The sequence below is a fragment of the Acinonyx jubatus genome, chromosome A1 (assembly GCF_027475565.1).
Source record: "Acinonyx jubatus isolate Ajub_Pintada_27869175 chromosome A1, VMU_Ajub_asm_v1.0, whole genome shotgun sequence".
Classification (NCBI taxonomy): domain Eukaryota; kingdom Metazoa; phylum Chordata; class Mammalia; order Carnivora; family Felidae; genus Acinonyx; species Acinonyx jubatus.
In genome coordinates, this window is record NC_069380.1 from 171,999,484 (window position 1) to 172,020,208 (window position 20,725).

The following is a 20,725-nucleotide window of genomic DNA, read 5'->3' on the forward strand; positions in this document are numbered from 1 at the left end:
GGTAGGACTACAGTGTTTATGGAATAGACTGGTTATTGTCTAAAAGTTCTCTGTCTTTCTAGGTTGCCCATTTCCTGATCCTTTAGCTAGAAAAAGCAAGCTTTTGTTGGACCTTTTTTTGGTTTTGGTTTAGTGGAGTTTGTAACTTCAAGGCTATGAAGCTAAAAGAAAACCCCAGAACTCACCACTCTGTTGCTCCTTGAGTCTTGAGGTCTCTCACCAGTCTTCTTTCTTCTCTCCACCTTTCAGAATCTTTTAATGTAATATATATGAATATGTATTTAATGTAATATATATATTTAATGTAATATTTCGTGCATCCAGAGAAAAGTACACATATTCCCATCTTCCTGGAGCTGGAAATCCTCTTTTATTGATTTATTGATTCATGTTTTTAAAGTTTATTTATTTGGAGAAAGAGAGAGAGAGAGGAGGAGGAGGGGCAGAAAGAGGGAGAGAGAGAATCCCAAGCAGGCTCCGTGCTGTTAGCGCAGAGCCCGACACAGGGCTCCAACTCACAAACTGCGAGATCATGACCTGAGCCGAAGTCGAACGCTTAACTGACTGAGCCACCCAAGTGTCCCTTATTGATTTATTTTTTAACATTCCTCCTTGTGCAGACCTGAAGATGAATTTCTAGGGTAAATAATGAACGGCGAAATTTCTGTGTCATAGGCTATGTGTATTTGTATGTGTGTGCACGTGCATGTGAGTGAGTGAGGGGAAGAGAGAGAGGGAGACAGGGGATCTGAATCTGGCTCCGTGCTGTCAGCACAGAGCCCAGTGTGGGGCTCGACCTTACCAACTGTGAGGTCATGACCCTCTGAGCTTCACCGACTGAGCCACCCAGGCACCCCTAGGCTCTGTATATGTTAAAGTTTTGAATTAGCCTCCAAGATGCCAATTTTTACTCCCACTAGCAGGGTGTGTGTCCTTCTCCCTCCCCATACTCTTGCATATGTACCATTCAAAATGGTACTTAAAAAATTTTACTAACTTGGGTGAAAAAAATAACATTTCATCGTTTAATGCTGCAATTGCTCTGATTACTAGTGAGGGCAAGTATTCTTTACATGGACTTATTGACTGATTACATGGATTTTACATTATAAAGAGGAAGAGAGACAAAAAACAAGCAAACAAATTAATCAGGTATTTTTATTTTTTATTTATTAAAAAAAAATTTTTTTAATGTTTTTATTTATTTTTGAGAGAGAGACACAGAAACAGAGCATGAGTTGGGGAGGGGCAGGGAGAGAGAGAGAGAGAGAGAGAGAGACAGAATCTGAAGCAGGCTCCAGGCTCCGAGCTGTCAGTGCAGAGCCTGATGCGGGGCTCGAACCCACGAGCTGTGAGATCATGACCTGAGCTGAAGTCGGACGCTCAACCGACTGAGCCACTCAGGCGCCCCAACCAGGTAATTTTAAAGAATGGTAAATATTATGCAGAAAATCAAACAAAGCAATGGGTAAAAGTATAGGGGGCTCATCAAAGGAAAAAATACAACCATGAGAGGTAGTAACACATCAGTTTTTTGGTGCCGCCAGGGTTGCCTAAGGGGGAGATGTCCCTCATAGCAGGAGTCTGTTCAGGGGCTAATGGAGAGGGGGCCACATCCAGAAGTGGGGGAGTAGGGGGCTGGAGATGGTGCTTACATGTCTAGGTGGTGTCACTGAGCAGCCCAGAAGGGAGTCTTTAGGTCCGAACTCTGGAGAGCAGTAGCAACTTGGGGTCTTATAACCACAGTTCTCTTATCAATGGCCAGCAAATGCTGCATGTAGTTTTGTGGGGTAGGCAAAGCAGGCAGGTCCTAAGTGACGGAAAGTCTGCTTGTTTGGACTATTTAAATTGTTGTGTTTTTTTTTTAACGTTTTATTTATTTTTGAGACAGGGATAGACAGAGCATGAACAGGGGAGGGTCAGAGAGAGGGAGACACAGAATCGGAAACAGGCTCCAGGCTCTGAGCGGTCAGCACAGAGCCCAACGCGGGGCTCGAACTCACGGAACGCGAGATCATGACCTGAGCCGAAGTCGGCCGCTCAACCGACTGAGCCACCCAGGCGCCCCTTGTTTGGACTATTTAAAATTTGAGTTTGACGCTGGCAGGCTTTTGGGCTAATGAGTCTCAACCTGCTGTGAAGAAATGACCTAGAGGCCAATAGACAGGGGCATCTTTGGGTCATTTATATAACAAAGAACTATGGGGGTTGGGGAGAGGACTGCTTTAGATGGAGCAGTCAGGGAGGGCTTCTCTGAAGAGGTGACGTTCCAGCTGACACCGGAGGAATGATGAGGGGGCAGGTGTGGGAAGGTACAAAGGCTTCGGAAGTAGGAAAAGCTTAGCATGTGTGTTCAAGAGACAGAACGAGGCCAGAGGGGCTGGAGCTGAGTAAACAGAGCAGGGACTGCAATTGGAGAGATGAGGTGGGGGTAGGGGCCAGATGCTGCTGCCATGCCAGAAAAAGGGTGGATTTCTATTCTAAGCTCAGTACAAAGCCATTGGAGGATTTTGATTAATATTTTAAATATTCCGGTTTATATTTGGCAAAACTCAGGCTGTCATGTGGAGGGCGGAGGAGTGGGGGGCAAGGAAAACAGGGAGACCAATGGGGAAGCTCTAGGGAAGAGAAAATGGCGGTCTGAATTGGGAGGTCGTGTGGAAGTGGAGAGAAGTGGGCAGATGGCGGAGGCGGAATGGAGCTAGCTAGCATCCTTGGTGATGGATGGGATGGGAGACGTGAGGAATGGAGACAATTAAGGATGGCCCAGGGGGGTGGGGTTCCATTTCTTGAGATGGAGAAGACCAAGAGAGGAGTGGGTTCGGAGGAGATTAAGAATTGCCAGTGGGAGTCTCATCCGCTCTGTGGGGCCGAGGTCAGAGGGCCAGATGATCCTGTACTGGGCCGTCTGCTCTAGAGATGACCTACTCCTGTTTGTAGATTTAATGGGGGCCTTTTCACTACGTGCCGAAGACTCCAGGGGACTCTGTGTAGCCAACCAAGAAAATGAGAAACCAGACTTTAAACCGTCATTTAATCAAGGAGCAAAAATAAATTCTTAATTAGCCTCCGCTGACTGCATATCAATTACAGTTCTATTTAAACAGCTTTTTCCTGATTGCAGGGTGGTGGCGGGTGGGTGGGGGAGAGAGAGAGAGAATGAGAAGTGGACGTGCCATGCGCGGTGGGGGACATGCCCTCGTCTTGCTCTCCTTGCAAGTCCATCACTGTAGGTGCCGTCATCCTCACCCTACAGATGGAGAAGCTGAGTCTGATGAGGTGAAATGACTTGTCCAGGGTCTCACAGCTTATAAGCAGCAAAACCACGATCAGACTGTGGCTCTTGGGACTCCAGAGCCTCCTGCATTATTCTTCCACTCCTCTCATGTGACCGCAAGTAGATAGTTCTTACTTTTCTTTCCAGGGACTTGAATTAAAATCCAGACCTGACAGACCAGAAGGTGTCAGCCGTTAGGGAAGCAGCCTCCCCACTGGTTTAAGGCAAAGGCCATACCTTCTCAGGCTTTGCCAAGGCCTCTGAGAGGTCCCGCCTTTGGCATCGGCGGTGCCGACCGGTCACCACAGAGATGCTCCAGGTCCCGGCTCCGGCAGAACTCACGGTTTCCATACTGCTCTCAGTTCTCTCAGGTCTTCACTCACACATCTTTGCCTTCCCACCCGGCCTCAGCCTTCCTGCAAGTCAGGGAGCCGAAAGTTGCCACCTTGTTTGAGACGAGGGAGGAGAAAAAAACACAGGTACAAAGCTCAGACGGTTATCTCCACCAATTATCCTGAAACACTGCTTCTCACCCCCCAGCCGGGGCTGAGGCTCTCCCAGGTTCTGGGGCGTAGCGTGTTGAAACATGTCAGAACAGCCCACACTGATAGCAAGCCAGGGGGTTTGTTTTCCTTTTGAACGTTTTATTATGGAAATTTCAAACTCCTGCAGAAGTAGAGAAATAGCATAATAAACCCTTATGTGTCCATCATCCCTGTTTCGACAGTTCCCAGCCAATTCTGTTTAATCTATACCTCCACCTACTCTCTCCCTTCCATATCATCTTGAAGCGAATCCCAGGCATCGTATCACTTCATCCATAAATATTTCAGTTTGTGTCTTTAAGAAGGAAGGAGAGAAAGAGTTTTAAATGGAGAAAAACATCCCAACTGAAAACCGTTGCTTATTTGAAAATGGGAGACTGTGACCCTACGGTGAGGGGTGAGAGATTCCAAGCTCTTCCTGGCCCGGCCACAGTGCAGGTCAATCAAGTCCTGTCCCTCACTGCTTCCCTTTCCTCATAACAAATGCAAATGGGGGTCCTCACTTCAGAGAGGAGAAAACTGAGGCCCAGAGAGAAACAGGATTTGTCCAAGGTTATATGAGGTTTTATAATACATGGGCTAGCTGGAGACACGTGGGTCACTTGTGCAGGTTAATACACCGGGTCCTTTCAAGTCAGTATTTTCTAAATATTTGGTCAATGTTTATTTAGAGGTGAGGCTGCATACTGCAGGGGGAGAATGGAGAGAACAGAGTCTTGTGACAGCCTCAACCAGTCCCCTATTCTTGCAATTCCGCGCTGGTCCCAATTTGCACAACCCGCAGAACCAAACCCTGAAGTTAACCTGCCCACTCTCCTTTGAGGCCAGTTCAGCAACCAATCTGTTGTCATTCGGTTTCCCCTCGGAGGTGGGGGGGGGGGGGGGCGGGGAACCGTCTCACTTTTAACCCGGGCTGCTTCTTCAGTGATTCCTCCCAACCCCACCGGGTTTCCTCACTGAGATGAGTTGGGGTGAACCAACCAGGGCTCTTTCAAGTGGCACTGAGGAAACTCAACTACCTCAGCAAAAAGGGATGCGAGTCCCAAAGATTCTCTCCTCCAGGAGTGGCTGGATCCAGGGGAAATCTGTACTCCCCTTCTTGGCCTTGCTTAGCCGGACCTCAGCTACCTTCTCAAGCAGGCTCTGCCCCTGTGGTGCAAGACGGTGGTCAAGTTCTGGCCTGTATTGTCTCCTTTTATGAGCCCAGCCGGAGAGATTCTCTTTCCTGACTCTCATTGGCTCGCTTTGGGTCACGTGCCTATGCTTGAGCCAATCATCATGGCCCGGAGTTGAGATACACCGGTTGGATTAGAGGCAGGTTATCTGGGGTGGGTCAGCATCTTCCGGTCCCCGGTGGAGTGAGACTAGAGAGGTTTTGGCTCCCCGGGGGAGAATCAGTAGACTGTTACTGAAAACGGGAATGGGTGATGACTGGCAAGCAACAGATTTCCACTGTCCAGTTATATTTCCTGGGATATTTAGGCGTCCCTTAGTTGTGCTCTGGCCTTGGCAATCACCAGCTGTTTGTCCCTGATTGCAGCAGTGTTCGTGTCAGAGGGTGTAATTTAGAACCCGAGGCTCCCGGCTCTCAGCCCGGGCTCTTCATGTCATTTCCGTCCGACGCTCTATGGTGCGGTCAGTAGACCAACTGCCCTGTGCCTGCATCCTTGGGGCAGACCTGCCTCCCATCTTGGCCAAAAGCAACTCCCTGCCTCCTAGCCTGAGGATCAGGATCCATTTCCTACGGGATCAGCCATCCTGTTTGCCTATGATCTCGAGCAGGCTCTTCGTGTTTCTGAGCCTCAGTTTCATAGTCTGGAGCATCTGTAAAATGGAGCTAATGGTGATGCTGACCTTCCAGGGCTGTGAGAGGCTGAAATGAGCCTGTGACTTGTAAAATGATTATCACAATGGAAATAATAATACGATTACCATTGATTGCCCCCTGCTTCTTCCTCTGAGGAGGTATCCTTTTTTTTTTTTTTTTTTTTCTCAATCCCCCTTCTCCTCCATTCCTCCCAGGGGAGCAGCGACTTGCTCAGGGCTTTGATGGAGATGAGTGTTGATGGCTTGGAAGCTTTCAGAGCCGCCCACTCTTCCTCCTCCCATCCTGCTGAGCTGACAATTTCGCATGACATCAATTCCTCTGACAGCCGTGTAAACAGATGGTGGTCCCTGCTGCCCGGGGTGCTGGGGAGCGATACCATGGTAACCTGCTAAACCGTGACAGGTGCCAGGACGGTGGGAAATCCAGGACCTTCAGACAGGCACACACATGGCTCAGGCAGCAGGGCCTGAGTTGTGGGTTTATCTCAGACACCGTGGGCCAAGCCTGGGCTGGTGTGGCAGCAAGGCCGTAGGCTTGAGTATGGACTCTACTCCTTCTTAGGTGTGTGACCGTGACTGAATTTCTTCCTCTCTTCTGGCCGATGGTGGGTAATTAGCCCCACCCCAGAGTAGCAAGGATATGGGCCTGGAAGTGCCTTGCTCCAGGATGGGGCGTTGCTGGTGCCCAATAAATGTTTGTTGAATGAATAAACAAATGAATGAAAGGGACCTATAGGATCAACTCCCTGGAAGCTGGCTGGAGACAGGGCCCTTGCAGGTCCTGGTTGGAAAGGGTGCCAATGGGATCTGAGAGTGCAAGACGCTGGGATGGCAGCTTCCAGGCACCACCCCTGCACCTTCTCCGAATAGGTGGGACCTAATGATTTGCAAGGGGTGGGGTCTCCATTCCCAATCCCTGCCCCTCCCCCCTCCCCGAGCAGGGAGAGTCAATTAGCACTCCCAGCTGGGAAACTGGTGAGTGGACTTGTGGAATCATAGCTTTCACTAACTCTGCCTGCTTGCCTCAGTTTCCCCAACTGTCCTCTCATCCCTGCTGGACTTGGAGCTCTGGTTTAAGCCGTGGTCTATTCCAAGTTCAGAACGGGACAGTGACTTGATTAAGGCCATCCAGCTATCCATACAAACCAACTGGGGAAGGGGCAGCCTCCAGCTTCTGCAGTCAGGCCCTTTTGCTGGAAGGGTCCTCCCCAGCTTTCCATCAGCTTCATGAAAGCTGCTCTTTCACATGGCTGCCCCAGACCATCCCTACTCCTTCTTCTTTCTCATTGTCCTCCTCTTATTCCACATGCCTTGTGGCTGGGTCTGCCCCCTGCTGAAACAGGAGTACTTCAAGAAAACAAGAAGGCTTGGTCTGCCACTCACTGGCTCTGACCTCGGGCAAGTGACTTCACCTTTACGAGTCAATTTCTTCATACAGCAAAGGGGAAAGTTGATTTGGATGGATTAAATGAGATAATATCTGCAAAAAGAAAAGTGCATAAAAGAGTGTCTGGCACATAGCAAGCTTTCAGTAAATAGTGATTTTTGGTATTATGCAGAGGAGGTCCTCATCCTTTATGGGAAGATTGCCTTCCACAAATGGGATTGACTTCAGGCAAGATTCAGAGTGGAAAAAGCACTGAAAGGTGTGGGAGGCAGCTGGATATGGGTCAAGGTGTATGGCCCTGGATGAGCCACTTGCCTTCTCTAAGCATCTGGAAAATGGGGCTAATGAGCCCCAGCTGCAGAGCTGTTGAGGTTGGATGGGCACAGGTTGGGTGGGCATCTGGAGCAGGGTCTTGGTACATGCTAACTTGGTGTCGGTTGTAATAAGCTCTCCTGGAATAAGGATTATTTCAATGCCCCTGAGTGCCAAAACCACCAAAGGCAAGGATGGCTCATACTGCATTCCTGGAAGGTGGCGGTTTGACTTCAGCTTGCATACCTCTAGTGATGGGAAACTCATTCCTGTTGAGTTGGAAACTCTGCTAGAAGCTCATCTGTGGAGTCCAAACTTGCCTCTGTGTAGACTTCCTCTCTGGAGTCTCCAGTTCTGCCCTCAGGGCCGCCAGGACCAGCTTTCCCTCGGCTTTCTCGCTTGGCAACCTGCTCCTCTGAGCCAAGGAGAACCAGAATGAAGGAGATGGCCCAAGCAGCGTCCCCACCCCCTGTCTCCCAAAGAGCTTTCTGACCTTGTTGGCCAGGCTGGAAGGTTTAAGAGCTGGCAGGCAAGCATGAGAGATTGTCCTTGGGTAGGCTAAGTGGGCCATCTGTCCTGGCTGAGTCCCAGGGCGGACCCACGGTGGAGGACCAAAATATGGCTGGGCCCAGCATGGAGACCAGAGCGTGAGCTGTCACAGTCTCACAGGCCCAGGTGTGGGTCCAGCTCCCCTGATTATGGCTGGGTGGGGGGCATGACACCAATTTCTGCAACGCAGGGTTCTTCTAAGAATTAAATGATCAGAGATATTTTAATATCTCACATGGTTCTTGGAATCCCCTAATAATCATCTTTTTTGGAATCTGTAATCAGTGAAAGGGTTAATGTGTTCCAGAGAGAAGCTTCAAATGAGCCAAGCTTTTAAACATTCATTATTACTCTTTTAGCTTCAGAGCTTTTTTTTTTTTTTTTTTTTAATTATTTTATGCTTCTTTCAAAATTCATCAGTTTAGGGCAAGTTGGCTGTCTTCATAACAGCACTAAGAAACTGTTGATAAGGTTCTTCTAATAACAGATACTTCTCTGGCAGGGAGGCAGCAACAAAACCATGGAGAATTCTGTCTTCCCTTTTGGCCTTCCAGCGAGGTTAGCACCTCTAAGATCTTCTTCCATGGCTGTATCAGCCACGCTGATGTCTTATGGCTCCCGCCTTCCCTATAGGAGACAGAGCTACTGAAAGGGCTGCGAAGACCCCTAAGAAAGAAGGAAGAAGGCTGTAAACCCACCCTACCTGTGTCCCAGGTTTGGATACTATTTAGATGCTCAGACTATTTACTTTCCCCACTTTTGTCCTCATTTCTATTATACATTATTAAACTCACAGGCATCACAGGAACAGAGACAGGGGGACACATGGATGGAAGAGGATAGGACTCCCAATCCTTTCTCTTCATTCTGGTCCTGAACAAGCTAGGGAATCCTGAACTTGGAAGAGAACCGAGAGGCTGTTCAGCTGAGCTGGCTGCCCGGGAGAGGGACGCTGTGGTTTGACTGTTTGTGTCTACCCTAAATTCATACGTGGAAATCCTAATCCCCAAGGTGATGGTATTGGAAGGTGGGGCCTTTGGGAAGTGGTTCAGTCATGAGGGCATAGCTGTCATAACTAGGAGTAGTGCTCTTCCAAAAGAGACCCCAGAGAGTTCCTCATCCTCTTCTGCCATGTGAGAACACAACAAGAACACTGCAACCCAGAAGAGGGCCCTCACTGGACCATGCTGGCTTCCTGCTCTTGGACTTCCAGCCTTCAGAACTGTGAGAAACAAATGTTTGCTGTTTATAAGCCACCCAGCCTGTGGTATTTGGTTACAGCAACCTGGGTGGACTAAGACAAAGGATCACTGCCAGAGAGGCTCCTGGAGGGGGTATGGTCAGGCAGGGCCTCCTGACCACTGCCTCATTTCCTTGCAAAAGGGATCAGGAAGATAGGAAAGATCACAGGCAAAGGTGAAGAAATGAGCGCTCTAGTCTTGCCTGCACTGCCCACTGGCTACAGGACTTTGGACAAGGGGCTTCCCCTCTCTGGACCTCCATTTCCACACATGTCAAATTGCAGGGTTGGACTAACTGATCCAACCTTGGGTTAGGTTGGACTAATCTAGAAGTCATTGTTATTTGCGTGCTTTGCATGGACTGGATTCTGCATTAAGTGTACAACATAAATGATCTATTTTTATTCTCCCACCAAATCTAAGTTTCTTTGGAGAATCCAACTGTCAATAAAGATCATATTAAATCTTAGGCCTTTTGTGTATCTGAAAGTTGTTCTAGGCACACTTTTGTATATTTGCAGACATCAGCCTCTTGACAGAGAACAAGGAATTTCCAATCAGATACACTATCAGTTAGGAATAGGTGTTGCTGTGTGTAATGGAAATCCCAAAAGTAACAGGGGCTTAAACACACAAAGATTTACTTTATTGCATAAAGGTAGTGCAGTGCTGGTATGCGTGCTCCAGGAACTCATTAAGAACCCAGGCTCCTTCCATGTTTATGCTCTGCTGCACACATCTTCTGTCCTCAAGGTCACCACACAGCCCAAGAGGACTCCAGGAGCTCCAACCATCACAACTCCACTGGAAGCTCAAGGAAGAGGATGAGAGGAAAGGCTGAAAGGGCTGTACTTTGGCTGAGTCAATTCCCTTTAGGCAGTCTTCCTGGAATGCTTACAGTTTGCTTCCACTTGCACATCATTGGCCAGAACTCAGTCATGTGGTTACACCTACCTGCAAGGGGAGGATGGGAAATGTAGTCTTTTACCTGAGCACATTGCTACCCTGAATAAAATCTAGGTTTTGTTTGCAAGGAAGAATGGGGGAAGGAATACTGGTTGGCCAGTGGGAGTCCCTGTTGCAGATGCTTATGCGCAAAAGACTGTACGTATAATCACAAATCAGGCAGACCATTTTGCAGATGTATTAATGTAGCTATTTAACATAAAATACCAATGTCTGTATTAGTTAGGTTTCTTTTGATTGCAAGTGACAGAAGCCACATCTCAAACCGGCTTAAACAATAAGGACATTTATAACCCCACACATTTCACTTACAGAGATAGGGTTAGCTTCAGGGCTGGTTGATTCAGCAGCTCAACAAATATCACCAAACCTGGGGGCTGTCCATCTATCATTTGTCTTTTATTAGTGTTGGCTTTATCAGAGGCAACTGACTACAGTGGTTCCAAGAATTACATCCAGACTCAATAATACCCAGGCAAATACAAGGGACTATTATTTCCGGCGGCTCTCTCTTAGAAGCTACAAAATGTCCAGAAAAGTCTCTCATGCCTCAGTGGCCAGCATTTGTTTATAATCTACTCCTGGACAAACCATTGGCAAGGAGGAAGGGCGACTGGGCCACTGCTGGAGCTGGGATCAACTTCCATGAAGCTCATGGCTACTTGGGGGGGATAGTAGATACCTGAATAAAATTGGGGTTCTGTTAGTAGGGGACAAAGAGGAAGCATGCTGGTTGATAAGTGCTATCTCCATTTTGCAGCAAGGGGATTGAGGCTCAGAGAGGTGAAATAATCTGTTTAAGGTTAAACAGCCAGTGAGCAGCAGAGATAAAGCCTGAGCCAGGGAAAGTCATCCCAAATTTAACATGCTTAGCATCATGCTCTGCAACCAGAGAAGGGAGGGGTTTCAGAAGTCATCTGTATCAGTGCTTCCCAAACTTTAGCCGTTTGGCCCCCACTTTTGTGATTTTCCCCATATTTATTTACACCTGCAGGACGATATACTCAATCTTTTTTTAATTTAACTAATACCGCCTTTATAATTTTTCTGAAAATACACTCATGATTTTTCCATCAACAGTTGCAGGACAAAAGCACTGACATAAATGAGAAACCAGTCTTGCTTGACAGAAATGGAAGATAAATCATCAAAAGGAATACAATGAAAACAACTCTCTTCTCCTTTCTAGAGGGATACCATTACCTGACAAATTCGTGAATTCAAAGGGTGCTCTGTCCCTGTTACGAATAAATGACCAGGAGTGAGGAAAGCATTAAAGACTTACCAGCACCAAGCTGAAGCTCCCTTCTTGATGAAATAACGACTTAAAGAGAAGGGGGGAAAACAGCAATCCTTTCTCATGATGCAATGCAATGCCACGTAAGGCTCCTGAACTCATCCCACACACCATTCTTTGAGAAATCTTAACTTACATCAAAGCCCGAATGTTTTGTGACTGCCACATTACACATAACAACAAAATCTCAGAGGGTGTAACAGCAACAAGCATTCATCCCAGAGATCTGTGGTTCAGTTGCCACTCAGCTGTTCTAGGTGAGAATTGGCGAGGTGACCCTTCTGTCTATCGGCAACAGGGTTGGCAGACATTTTCCGTAAAAAGTCAGGGAGTGAAGAATGTTTTAGGCTTTGTGGATCCCACAGTCGCTGTTGCAGTGACTCAATGCTATCGTTGTGGTGTGACAGCAGCTCAGGCAAGATGCAAGGGTATAAGCAGGGCTGCGTTTCATAAACCTTGGTGAATACCGAAATTGTAATTTCAGTAATTTTCACATGTCACGAAATAGGGTTCTTCTTTGGATGTTTTTCAACCAATAACAAATGTAAAAACATTCTTAGCTCTAGGGCCAAACAAAAAACAAGTGACTGACCAGATCTGACCTGAGGACCCCAGTTTGGTCATGCCAGTCTCAAACAACAACTGTCACTGCCCCTGCCAGGACTGGCTTCCGAGGCGTGGGACCTGTGAAACTGCACATGGTCCTGCGCAGGCATAGAAGGATGCGCTTGGTTGAATGCTCTATTACAACCATCTTGAAATGATTAATAATTTTTGAGTAAGGGACCCTGCATTTTCATTTTGCAGTGGAACCTACAAATTATGTAACCAGTCCCGGTGTCTTCTCATTCGATGTGTGGAGACATGGAGAATCACACCCCCCAACAGTGGTCTCATCGGAACATGTTCTCCTTATGGTGATGGCCAGACTGCTAGGAGCTGGGTGGAAGCACCTAGGTCTTTGAAGGCCTAGGCCTGAAACAGGCGGATTGTCACTTCTCACCTCCTGTTGGCTGAAGCAAGTCACCCGACTGAGCCCAAAGTCAAGAAAATGGGGCACATTTTAATGTGAGGGGGACTCTAGCGTCCCCCTCTTTTAACGAGAGGGACTCTAATGTCACGTGACAAAGGGCTTGGAAACAGGAAGAGGTGATGAATTGGTGCCAATAAGGCCATCTATCACCAACTCCCTAAGAGTGTGTTAATCATCCTGGCCGTTTGCATACCACTAGCGTCAAATAACTCATTATCTGGTCCTCTTGTCTATCAGCTTTAATAGTCCTTTGATCCATCAGCCCAGGCAGAGGCAAGGACAGAAGACTTTTGTGGAGTTAGATTTCAGGGGGGAACAATACACGAATAGTCTTTCTTCCCCCTCTATGGGATCAGAGCGACTGACAGCACAGTCAGTCCGTGACAGCTGAAGCCAGGGGCTAGAACTAGTTGGCATTTTGAATGTACAAGCCAGCGTGCCAATCTCCTCCTAAAGATTCAGCCAGCTACCTCCCTTTCCTGGACGCGTCCTCTTGGGCCCTCAGTGCCTTAGATAGCACCTTCGTGCCGAAAAACCGGAGAAGAAAAATGTCTGACTCGCATTCTACTTGGTGGCTTCTTTCTAGGTTTTAAACACATAGGAATAAACAGAGTGGGTCCGCAAACATCCATCTGACTATATCATTCCTCAGCTTAAAGTCCTCTCCCGGCGCCCTCAGCCCAGCTTGGCTTCACATCACGGCTCTTTGTGACGTGGCCACAGCTACCTACACAACTTCACTTCCTGCCACAGTCTACTCGCCATAAGCATCTAGACACACAGCACATCTGCCACCTCTAGGCCTTCGCACCCACTGTCACAATCTGGGAGGTCACCGGTGTGATAAGCCATCTCCAAGACTTTTAAACAAGGAGAGGAAAATTGTTGGCTCATGTAATGGAATATCCAGCGGTGGAGGGAGCTTGAGGCATGCAGAGGTACTTAAGTCATGCTGTTTAGAATATGCTTTCCTCTGTGTTGACTCCATTCTCAGGCAGGCACTCCCCTCATGGTGATCAGGGGTAGTAACTTCAGGAGGAAGGAAGAGTCTCTTGGGGCACCTGGGTGGTTCAGTCGGTTAAGCGTCCGACTTCGGCCCAGGTCATGACCATATGGCTCGTGAGTTCGAGCCCTATCTTGGACTCGCGGCTGTTGGCACAGAGCCCGTTTCAGATCCTCTCTTCCCCCTGCTCTTTCTGCCCTTTCCCCGCTCATGTGCTTCCTCTCTCTCTCTCTCAAAAAAAAAAAAAAAAAAAAAAAAGAAGTTAAAAAAAAAAAAAAAAGAAGAGTCTCTTCTAGGTATTCCAGCAAAGGTCCCAGGGCTGACTCCCGTTGGCCGATTGGGGTCACGTGCCCAGCATTAAACCAATGGTTGTGGGGGCTGGGGTGTACCGATTGGCCAGGACTGGACCATAAGCCCATTCCTGCATCTGGGAGAGTGGCATTAGCTCCACCTAAACCACGGGGACCAAGAGTGGGGATTTCCCAGGGGAAAGTCAGGAGGTGGTTACCAAATGAAGTGTTGAACAGAGGCGGGGAAGCCAAGGCAACAGACGTCCCCACCCTCTGGTTCCTTTGCCTGAAATGCTTCCCTCCTCTCTGCCTGGCAAACTCAAGCTAATCTTTCTGGCTCCACCTCCAGTGTCATTCCTCCTGTAGACCCCTCACCCCACCCTAGAGTAAGCCACTCCTTTCTCTGCGCTTCCTTCCCTCCCATCATTCAGTGCTAGGCTGCCAGGGGTCTCTTGGGGCCACCCGCTTCTGGAAAATGTCGATGAACTTTGCCAAACTCCCCCATTTCAGAGCCTGTGCCAGTTCACACCTTCCCTGATTTCCACACGCCCTTGGCTTTCCTCCTTGTGACACTCAGCTTCCACATCTGTGTGTACCGCCTCAGGTTGGCTATAGGTGTGCACATCTTGATACCCTCCCCATCTCAACAACAACAACAACATCTCATTACCTTTGTGACTTTGTAAGTTTCATAGCTTGACTGAGACCTGAGGGTGACAGAGGAATCCCATGGCTCCCCAACTAGCCCCGCCCCTTCTAAGAACACCCTTCTCCCCAGGGTGGCTCCCCCACTGGGCACAACCTTGACTCTTCCTATCTCCCCTGCAAGACACTGACCTACCAGTCTGGTCTGCAGTGACCCTCCCCCGCTTCCTTGCTCCCCACTCTTCCCGATTCTGCTGAATACTTGACGTCACAGCAACTCCAGAGTCTGTTTAATCTCTCCCCTCTCAGCAGCATCTGAGCTCCTTGAGGGCAGGGCTGTGTTCAGGTCATTTCTGCCCCTCAGGTGCCTAAGACAGGGCATGGCACTGAGTAGGGGCTCAGTGGAGGCTAAATCCAAAACTACGTTCAACAAAAGGCTGCATTCAAAAAAAAATCAGCAAGGATTTCTTTGGCCTCTGCGGGAAGCGCAGAGAGTGTGGGTGAGTGATGATTTCAGCAGAAATGCCACAGGACGCACGGGTTCTCCATTATTTATGGGACTAAGGAGGCATGTTCCCAGAGCGCTGCGATCTATTCTGAAGATGTCTGGGCAGAATGTGAGTGACTTTGTTCCCTAGAGTCCCTGCAACCCTACTCTGCAGCTACCAGACAGGGGGGCTTTCAGCTTCTTCTTGCAGCAATAAAGAAGTGTCTGGGGACTCAGTGCTGCTCCTGCCTTGTTGTTGTTGCCCAATGTGCAGGCAAGGATGGCGAGATGAGAGCAGGACAGCCTCTGAGAACAGAGGGGTCTGGGTTCAAGTCTTGCTCTGCCCTGGATCACTGTATGTTTCTGCCTTGCTGGGCTGCAGTGTTCTCATCTGTGCTATGGAGGCCAGGCTACGTCCCTGCCAGGGGCCTGGGTGCATTCAGCGAAGCAGTAACCTGTAGGCTTACAGCCTGACGCTGCGTGCGCACAGCAGGTTCTCATTCAATGGCGGTCCCAGCTAAACTAGGTCCAGCTTGACTCTGTGTGGCTCTGAGTTCCTGAAGTCTCCCATCAGGTGGAGTTTGTGGATGGATTTTTTAAAAAGATTTATGAAGCATTTGCTTTTCATTAGAACCGGTGGGTAGAGAGGCTGTGTAATTATTTGCAAGGGATTTCTTATTTATAGAAGGAAAAGTTGAAGGGTTTCTAGACGAGGCTATCAGCGCTTTTCTCAAGAGCAGAGGGAGTATGTAAGTTCCGAGCACAGGGGAGTTGTGCTGGTCCTGGAGACACAGGGTGTTCTGTCTTAGGGCATGTGCAGACTCTACAATCAGATGGACTTGAATTTTCCCCTTGTACTTGGTGACCCAGAAGTGGTTGGGGAGGGAGGTAGCCTTGTCTTCATTGGTGCTGGCCCTGATTTTCACGATGGATTTTTCCACTTCTGGAAGCCTTCTATAATGTTCCGATGGTGACCACCAGTGACTGTGATCACAGCGCTATCCTAGGGTCTGGTATTCCACAGGTGCTTAATAAATGCTTCCTGAGTGAATTATTTGATGAGCAGATAGCCCTGGACTCGGGGTGAGATGAAGCTCGGTGCCAATTTTATGTGGCCTTGGCTAAGTGTCTATTTCCTCTGAACACCAATCTCTGCATTTGTGAAAGTGGGTATAAAACCACTACTTAGGCTGGGTTTTTGAGGATGGAATGGATCAGGTCAGGAGAAGCACCTAGCACATAGTTAGCACTCAATCCATGATGGTTTCTCCCTCTGAGTGCCCAGATGCCTTCTTCGGAATTTCAGCAGTCTCCATTCCCCTCCCCCCCCACCTTTATTCTTTCCTAAATAAATAATTCTCTCTTTAAGTACTGCCTTCTAGATAAATAAAACTCTCTTATTTAATTTGATTGTTTTCCTGTTTGTTTAATTACTACCATTAAAACGTTAATGCTTTCTTGTATTTTTGTTTTTCATGGCAAATGTGATATTTTAGCTCCACTTGGGGTTGTTTTATTTGTCAAGTTTCTGCTGTTGCGAGTATCAGAAGCCGGATCCAAAGGGGGACTTGAGAAAAGAGGGGCATTTACTGGTTTTTGTAATTAAATCTCCCAAGGGGTTGCTTTAGCCAGAACAAGGCTGCACACAGACGATCAGATGGTGTGTCAGGATACAATGTCCAGTTCTTGGCTCTGCTCTCCTGTGCCACGCTTACTCTGGGGCAGCCTTGGCCTCTGTCCTTTCCTCCCAACGGCATCATTGAAAGACCTCTCCCTTCCCACTAGAGACACCAAGACCCTTGGGACTTGGGTCCGAACACTGCACCTGGGGGACTAGCCAGCCCTGCTGGGCTCCACGCCTGGAGCTGGGGGTGGGGATTTGGTCCCATCCAAATCCCCTGGGCTGAGAGAGGCAACGGGTGGGTCCCACACGAAAACCAGGATGGATTCTGCTATCTGAGGCAGGGGACACCGGGAAGGATTATTATCATTTCTGTTTTACAGGTGAAGAAACAACCAATGCCCACCACTGTTCTATTAGCAGCAAATTCAACCCCCTCTAATAAGCTTATTTCCTCTGAGAATTCGGATCTGGGTATCTCAGAGTCAACCTCAAACACCCTTGGGGGACCACGTTGTTTGGGTCAACTTCTAGGTATGTCCAGGGCCACATCTGGAGCCTGGTGGCAGAGGTACTGGCGTGGAGAGCCAAAGAAGGTTGAGGTTGGCCTTCGTCATGGCCCCTTGTCAAGCCACACACACCCCTCCCCCCACCCCCCGCCCCTTGATGATCTTGTGCAGGTCCGCATCCTGGACCTTCATTTCTTCATCTGTGAAATGGAAACAAACAACGCCATCCTCCCAGAGATGTTTGGGGGATTCGCTGAGGTGATGAGCACTTAGTAAGCGCTCAGTGAATGCAGAGCTGGCGGTGAACCTGTGCCACCTTAGGCAAGTCCCTCAGCTGTTAGAGCCTGAGCATCCTTGTCTGCAAACTGGATGATGATAATCTCCCATCCTGGGCTGGGCATGCAGGAGGCGCCTAGTAAGAGTTTGGAGACTGAGATTCTGCAGCCTATAAGTTCCTACCAGGCGCCAGGCACCTTCACCAACGTGATCTTGCTGTTACTAAGTCCCCTGCTATTTAGATGAGGAAACGGAGGCTCAGAGAGGCAGACTTACTCTCCACACGGCTGAGGGGCAGACCAGGCTTTAACCCATGTCCTTACCACTGTTCCAGCTGCTTCCCTGAGGAACTGGGGGGCTGCTTCCATGTGTAGCACTCAGCCCTCAGGGTCTGGCTAAGAAGTCACCTCTCCTGTGTCTCCCCAGGGCTCCCCAGTCTGGGTGAGGACTCTCCTTGGTTTTCCCCAGCTCCCAGGTCCCCATCACAGCTCTCCCTCCCTGGCAGTGCTACTGTCTGTGTGTCTGTCTGGACCAGGGACCAGGCCCGATATGCCTCAGAGCCCCTGGCCCCCGGTGTGCTGCTGGGAGTGACAATGGAGTCCCTAAGTTTGGACACAATGGCATGGTGGAAAAAGGGCTTCTGGCCTCACCCACAGTTCTCCCTGCTGGGCCTTGAGAGGGGTCGAGAGCTTCCCTGAGCCTCAGTCTCCTCCTCCCTTCTAGCTGTGTGGTGGTCGGGATAGAAGAAGTGTGACAGCAGCTGACATTATTTGAGGACTTACTCATTTCATTCATTTCTGCTGACAATCCTTTAAGGCAGAGACAAGGATCATGCACGTCTTACAGGTAAGAAATAGACTGAGAGACGAGAACTGATTTGCCCAGGGTTGCACAACCGGAGCCTACAGCATGCACAGTGGGGACTCATAAGTGGTGTCTATAATAATAATAAAGGTTCATGGAATAAGGGGATGGGGGCTCTCTTGACCCCCCTGCCGCTGTGCCATCATGGGCCTCGTGGCCCTTGTTACATACCGAGCTTGGCCAGGCTGTGTACCCACGCAGCTTGCTGGGCTGGGCTGGCTGGGGAGGAGAGCCTGGCTCATACACACCAGGTCTGGGAGTAGCTTCTGGAAGGTGGGTGGTTTGCGGCAGAACAGGGGCCTCGCCTAGCCTCCCTGAGAAGCATCGTCAAGTCTGATGCTCTGATCTGGAAAACGCGCTGCACCCCTGCAGCACCCCACATTTTCATTGCACCTTCCTCTCAGCAGCGACACCTTCCTTCTGTGGGAAGAGCTGTAGCAGCCACACGTGTTCTCTTCAGAGGCAGCCTCGATGGTGCTACAATGTTTACAGTGCGTGTTCCCATCGAGGAGGGGCTGAGAGAGGTGTGGCATGAGGTGGCACGGGACCCCATGTCAGAGACTCCCCAGGAAACAGCTAGAGATATTTGGAATATAAGGGAGGGGCCTGTGGAAATGTGGGTATCAATGGTAGGGGACCCAAGAGACTGTCCTCCTGAACAGCCAGCGAGTGTTGGGGCTGAGGCCAGCACTGGAAAGTTGGGGGGTCAAGGCCAGGGGGAGAGGTGCTCTGTCAGCTTTCCCAGAGGGCTGGAGGGAAGTAAGTTTAGAGGGCAGACCTGGATCCACCGTCCAGCAAGAGAATGATTTGCCAGAGAAGTGGTGAGCTTCCTGTGTCTGGAGGTATTCAAGTTTTAGTATTTTGAGCTCCTAAAGGGAGATTTTTATGGGGTAAAAAAAAGTAGCCCAAATATCTCAGAGTTCAGCTGAGGAGGAGTCAGTCCTATAGGAGAGAAGTGTGAAGAAAGCCTTCAAAGATCATAAAGTTTGTTGAGGGATGGCAGTGGTCCTCAACCCTGGCTGTGCATCAGATCAGAATCAGAGAATCAGATCAGAATCAGAGGTATGGAAGGATTAGGGCACCGGGATCTTCAAGGAGGCTTCCTGATTCTCTGTGTCCGGGGGAAATGACTGATGATCTGACTGCTGCTCTGTTGGGGATGGCCTTGTCCTTGTAGAGAAGACCTCAGGGTGAGAAGCTCTGAGCTGGCTTTTGGGGCCCTGTCAAGGACAGGGCGCTGCAACCCTTGGCGAAGGACCAATAACGCTTTTCTTTCCCTGCTCTCGAGGATGGCAGCTGTTGACTCTCCTGTAGCTTAGCATCTGGTCCTTCCAGATTGGTGGAAGGTCATGTCCCAGCAGATGTAAGTGGCCAGAGGGCAGACAGGCAGCTCATCCCAAAGGCTGAAAGGACAAGGAAGGTCAAGGGGGCAGTGGAAGGCACTTGGCTGAGGCGGCCAACTGGAGAGCTTGGGATCCTATGGGGAGCATTCTAGGTAGGGGCAGGTGAGCTGGGAGTGTGGAGAATCAGGGATGGCTTCCTTGGAGAGGTGGGGTGAAACAGTCTTGAAGGATGGGGAAGCCTGGGGAAAGGGAGAGGGACATTGCAGGCAGTCCCTAAGCCTGAGGCTAGTGCCGGAGACTGGATTTATCAGTACCTATCTGGTTGCAACTTCTAGAAATGGAATGGAACCCAAATAGATTTTTTTTTTCGTTCATGTAATTGAGAAGTCCAGAGTTGGCTTCAGGCATAGCTAGATCCATATTCTCAAACAATGTCATCATCTCTTCCCATTACTCAAATCTGCTTTCCCCACGTGTGTATTGCCTCAGAGGGATTCTCCCAAAGATAGCCACCATAGCACTTCTTCCCCGATAGCTCTGTAATAAGTTCCAAGAACAGTCATTGCCCTGGCTTGGGCCGTGCCTAGCCCCGAACCTGGCAATGGACGGCTCTGGTGGGCTTCGACAGGGTCATGGCCCAAACCCTGGGTTAACAATGTGCAGAAGTATTGCCACAAGGAAATGAAGTTAAGAGCCTTGAGACAAGGGGACAATCCTGGATTATCCAGGAGGGTTCCATAGAATCACAAGTATCCTTATGCATGAGAGGGAAGCGGGAGAGGCAGAAGAGGGGCTGTGAGGGCAGAAGTAGAGATTGGAGGGATGCAGTTGCCGGCTGGGGGCCATGAGCCAAGGGATGCAGGTGGCCTCTAGCAGCTGGAAAAGCAAGTAAACAGATTCCCCTCTGGAGTTTTCTTGAGACCCATCTTGGACTTCTGACCTCTAGACTGGTCAGTGATACATTTGTGTCGTTGTAAGCCAGTAAGTTTGTGGTCATTTGTTACAGCGGCCAGAGGAAACGAATACACCCCTTAGTACTTGACATCTCACGTTCTGGATATCTTGCTCTGCACTGGCCTCCCTCCATCACCAAGAGAGAGTCATCTCCCAGGGGCTCACTGCTGAAGGAGGGCTGGGGTTCAGGTCTGTTCCTCTCAACCAGCCCCGCCCCACCTGGCAGGTTGCCCCAGGCTCAGATTGGTCGCTGCCTGGGACTTACTCTGAACCCTTCCTCCTCCATCAGGACAGTGCCT

At 49.3% G+C, this 20,725-nt stretch overlaps 1 protein-coding gene across 1 annotated transcript in view; it reads right to left on the reverse strand.

The window, feature by feature from the left end:
- Positions 1 to 1,194: 1,194 nt before the first annotated feature.
- HRH2 (histamine receptor H2) overlaps positions 1,195 to 20,725 on the reverse strand; it is an 87,313-nt gene continuing 67,782 nt past the window's right edge. Inside the window, exon 3 of the mRNA XM_027034865.2 lies at positions 1,195 to 10,092. Coding sequence (XP_026890666.1) covers positions 10,089 to 10,092 — 4 coding nt within the window. The 3' untranslated portion in view covers positions 1,195 to 10,088. The remainder of the gene's footprint in view (positions 10,093 to 20,725) is intronic.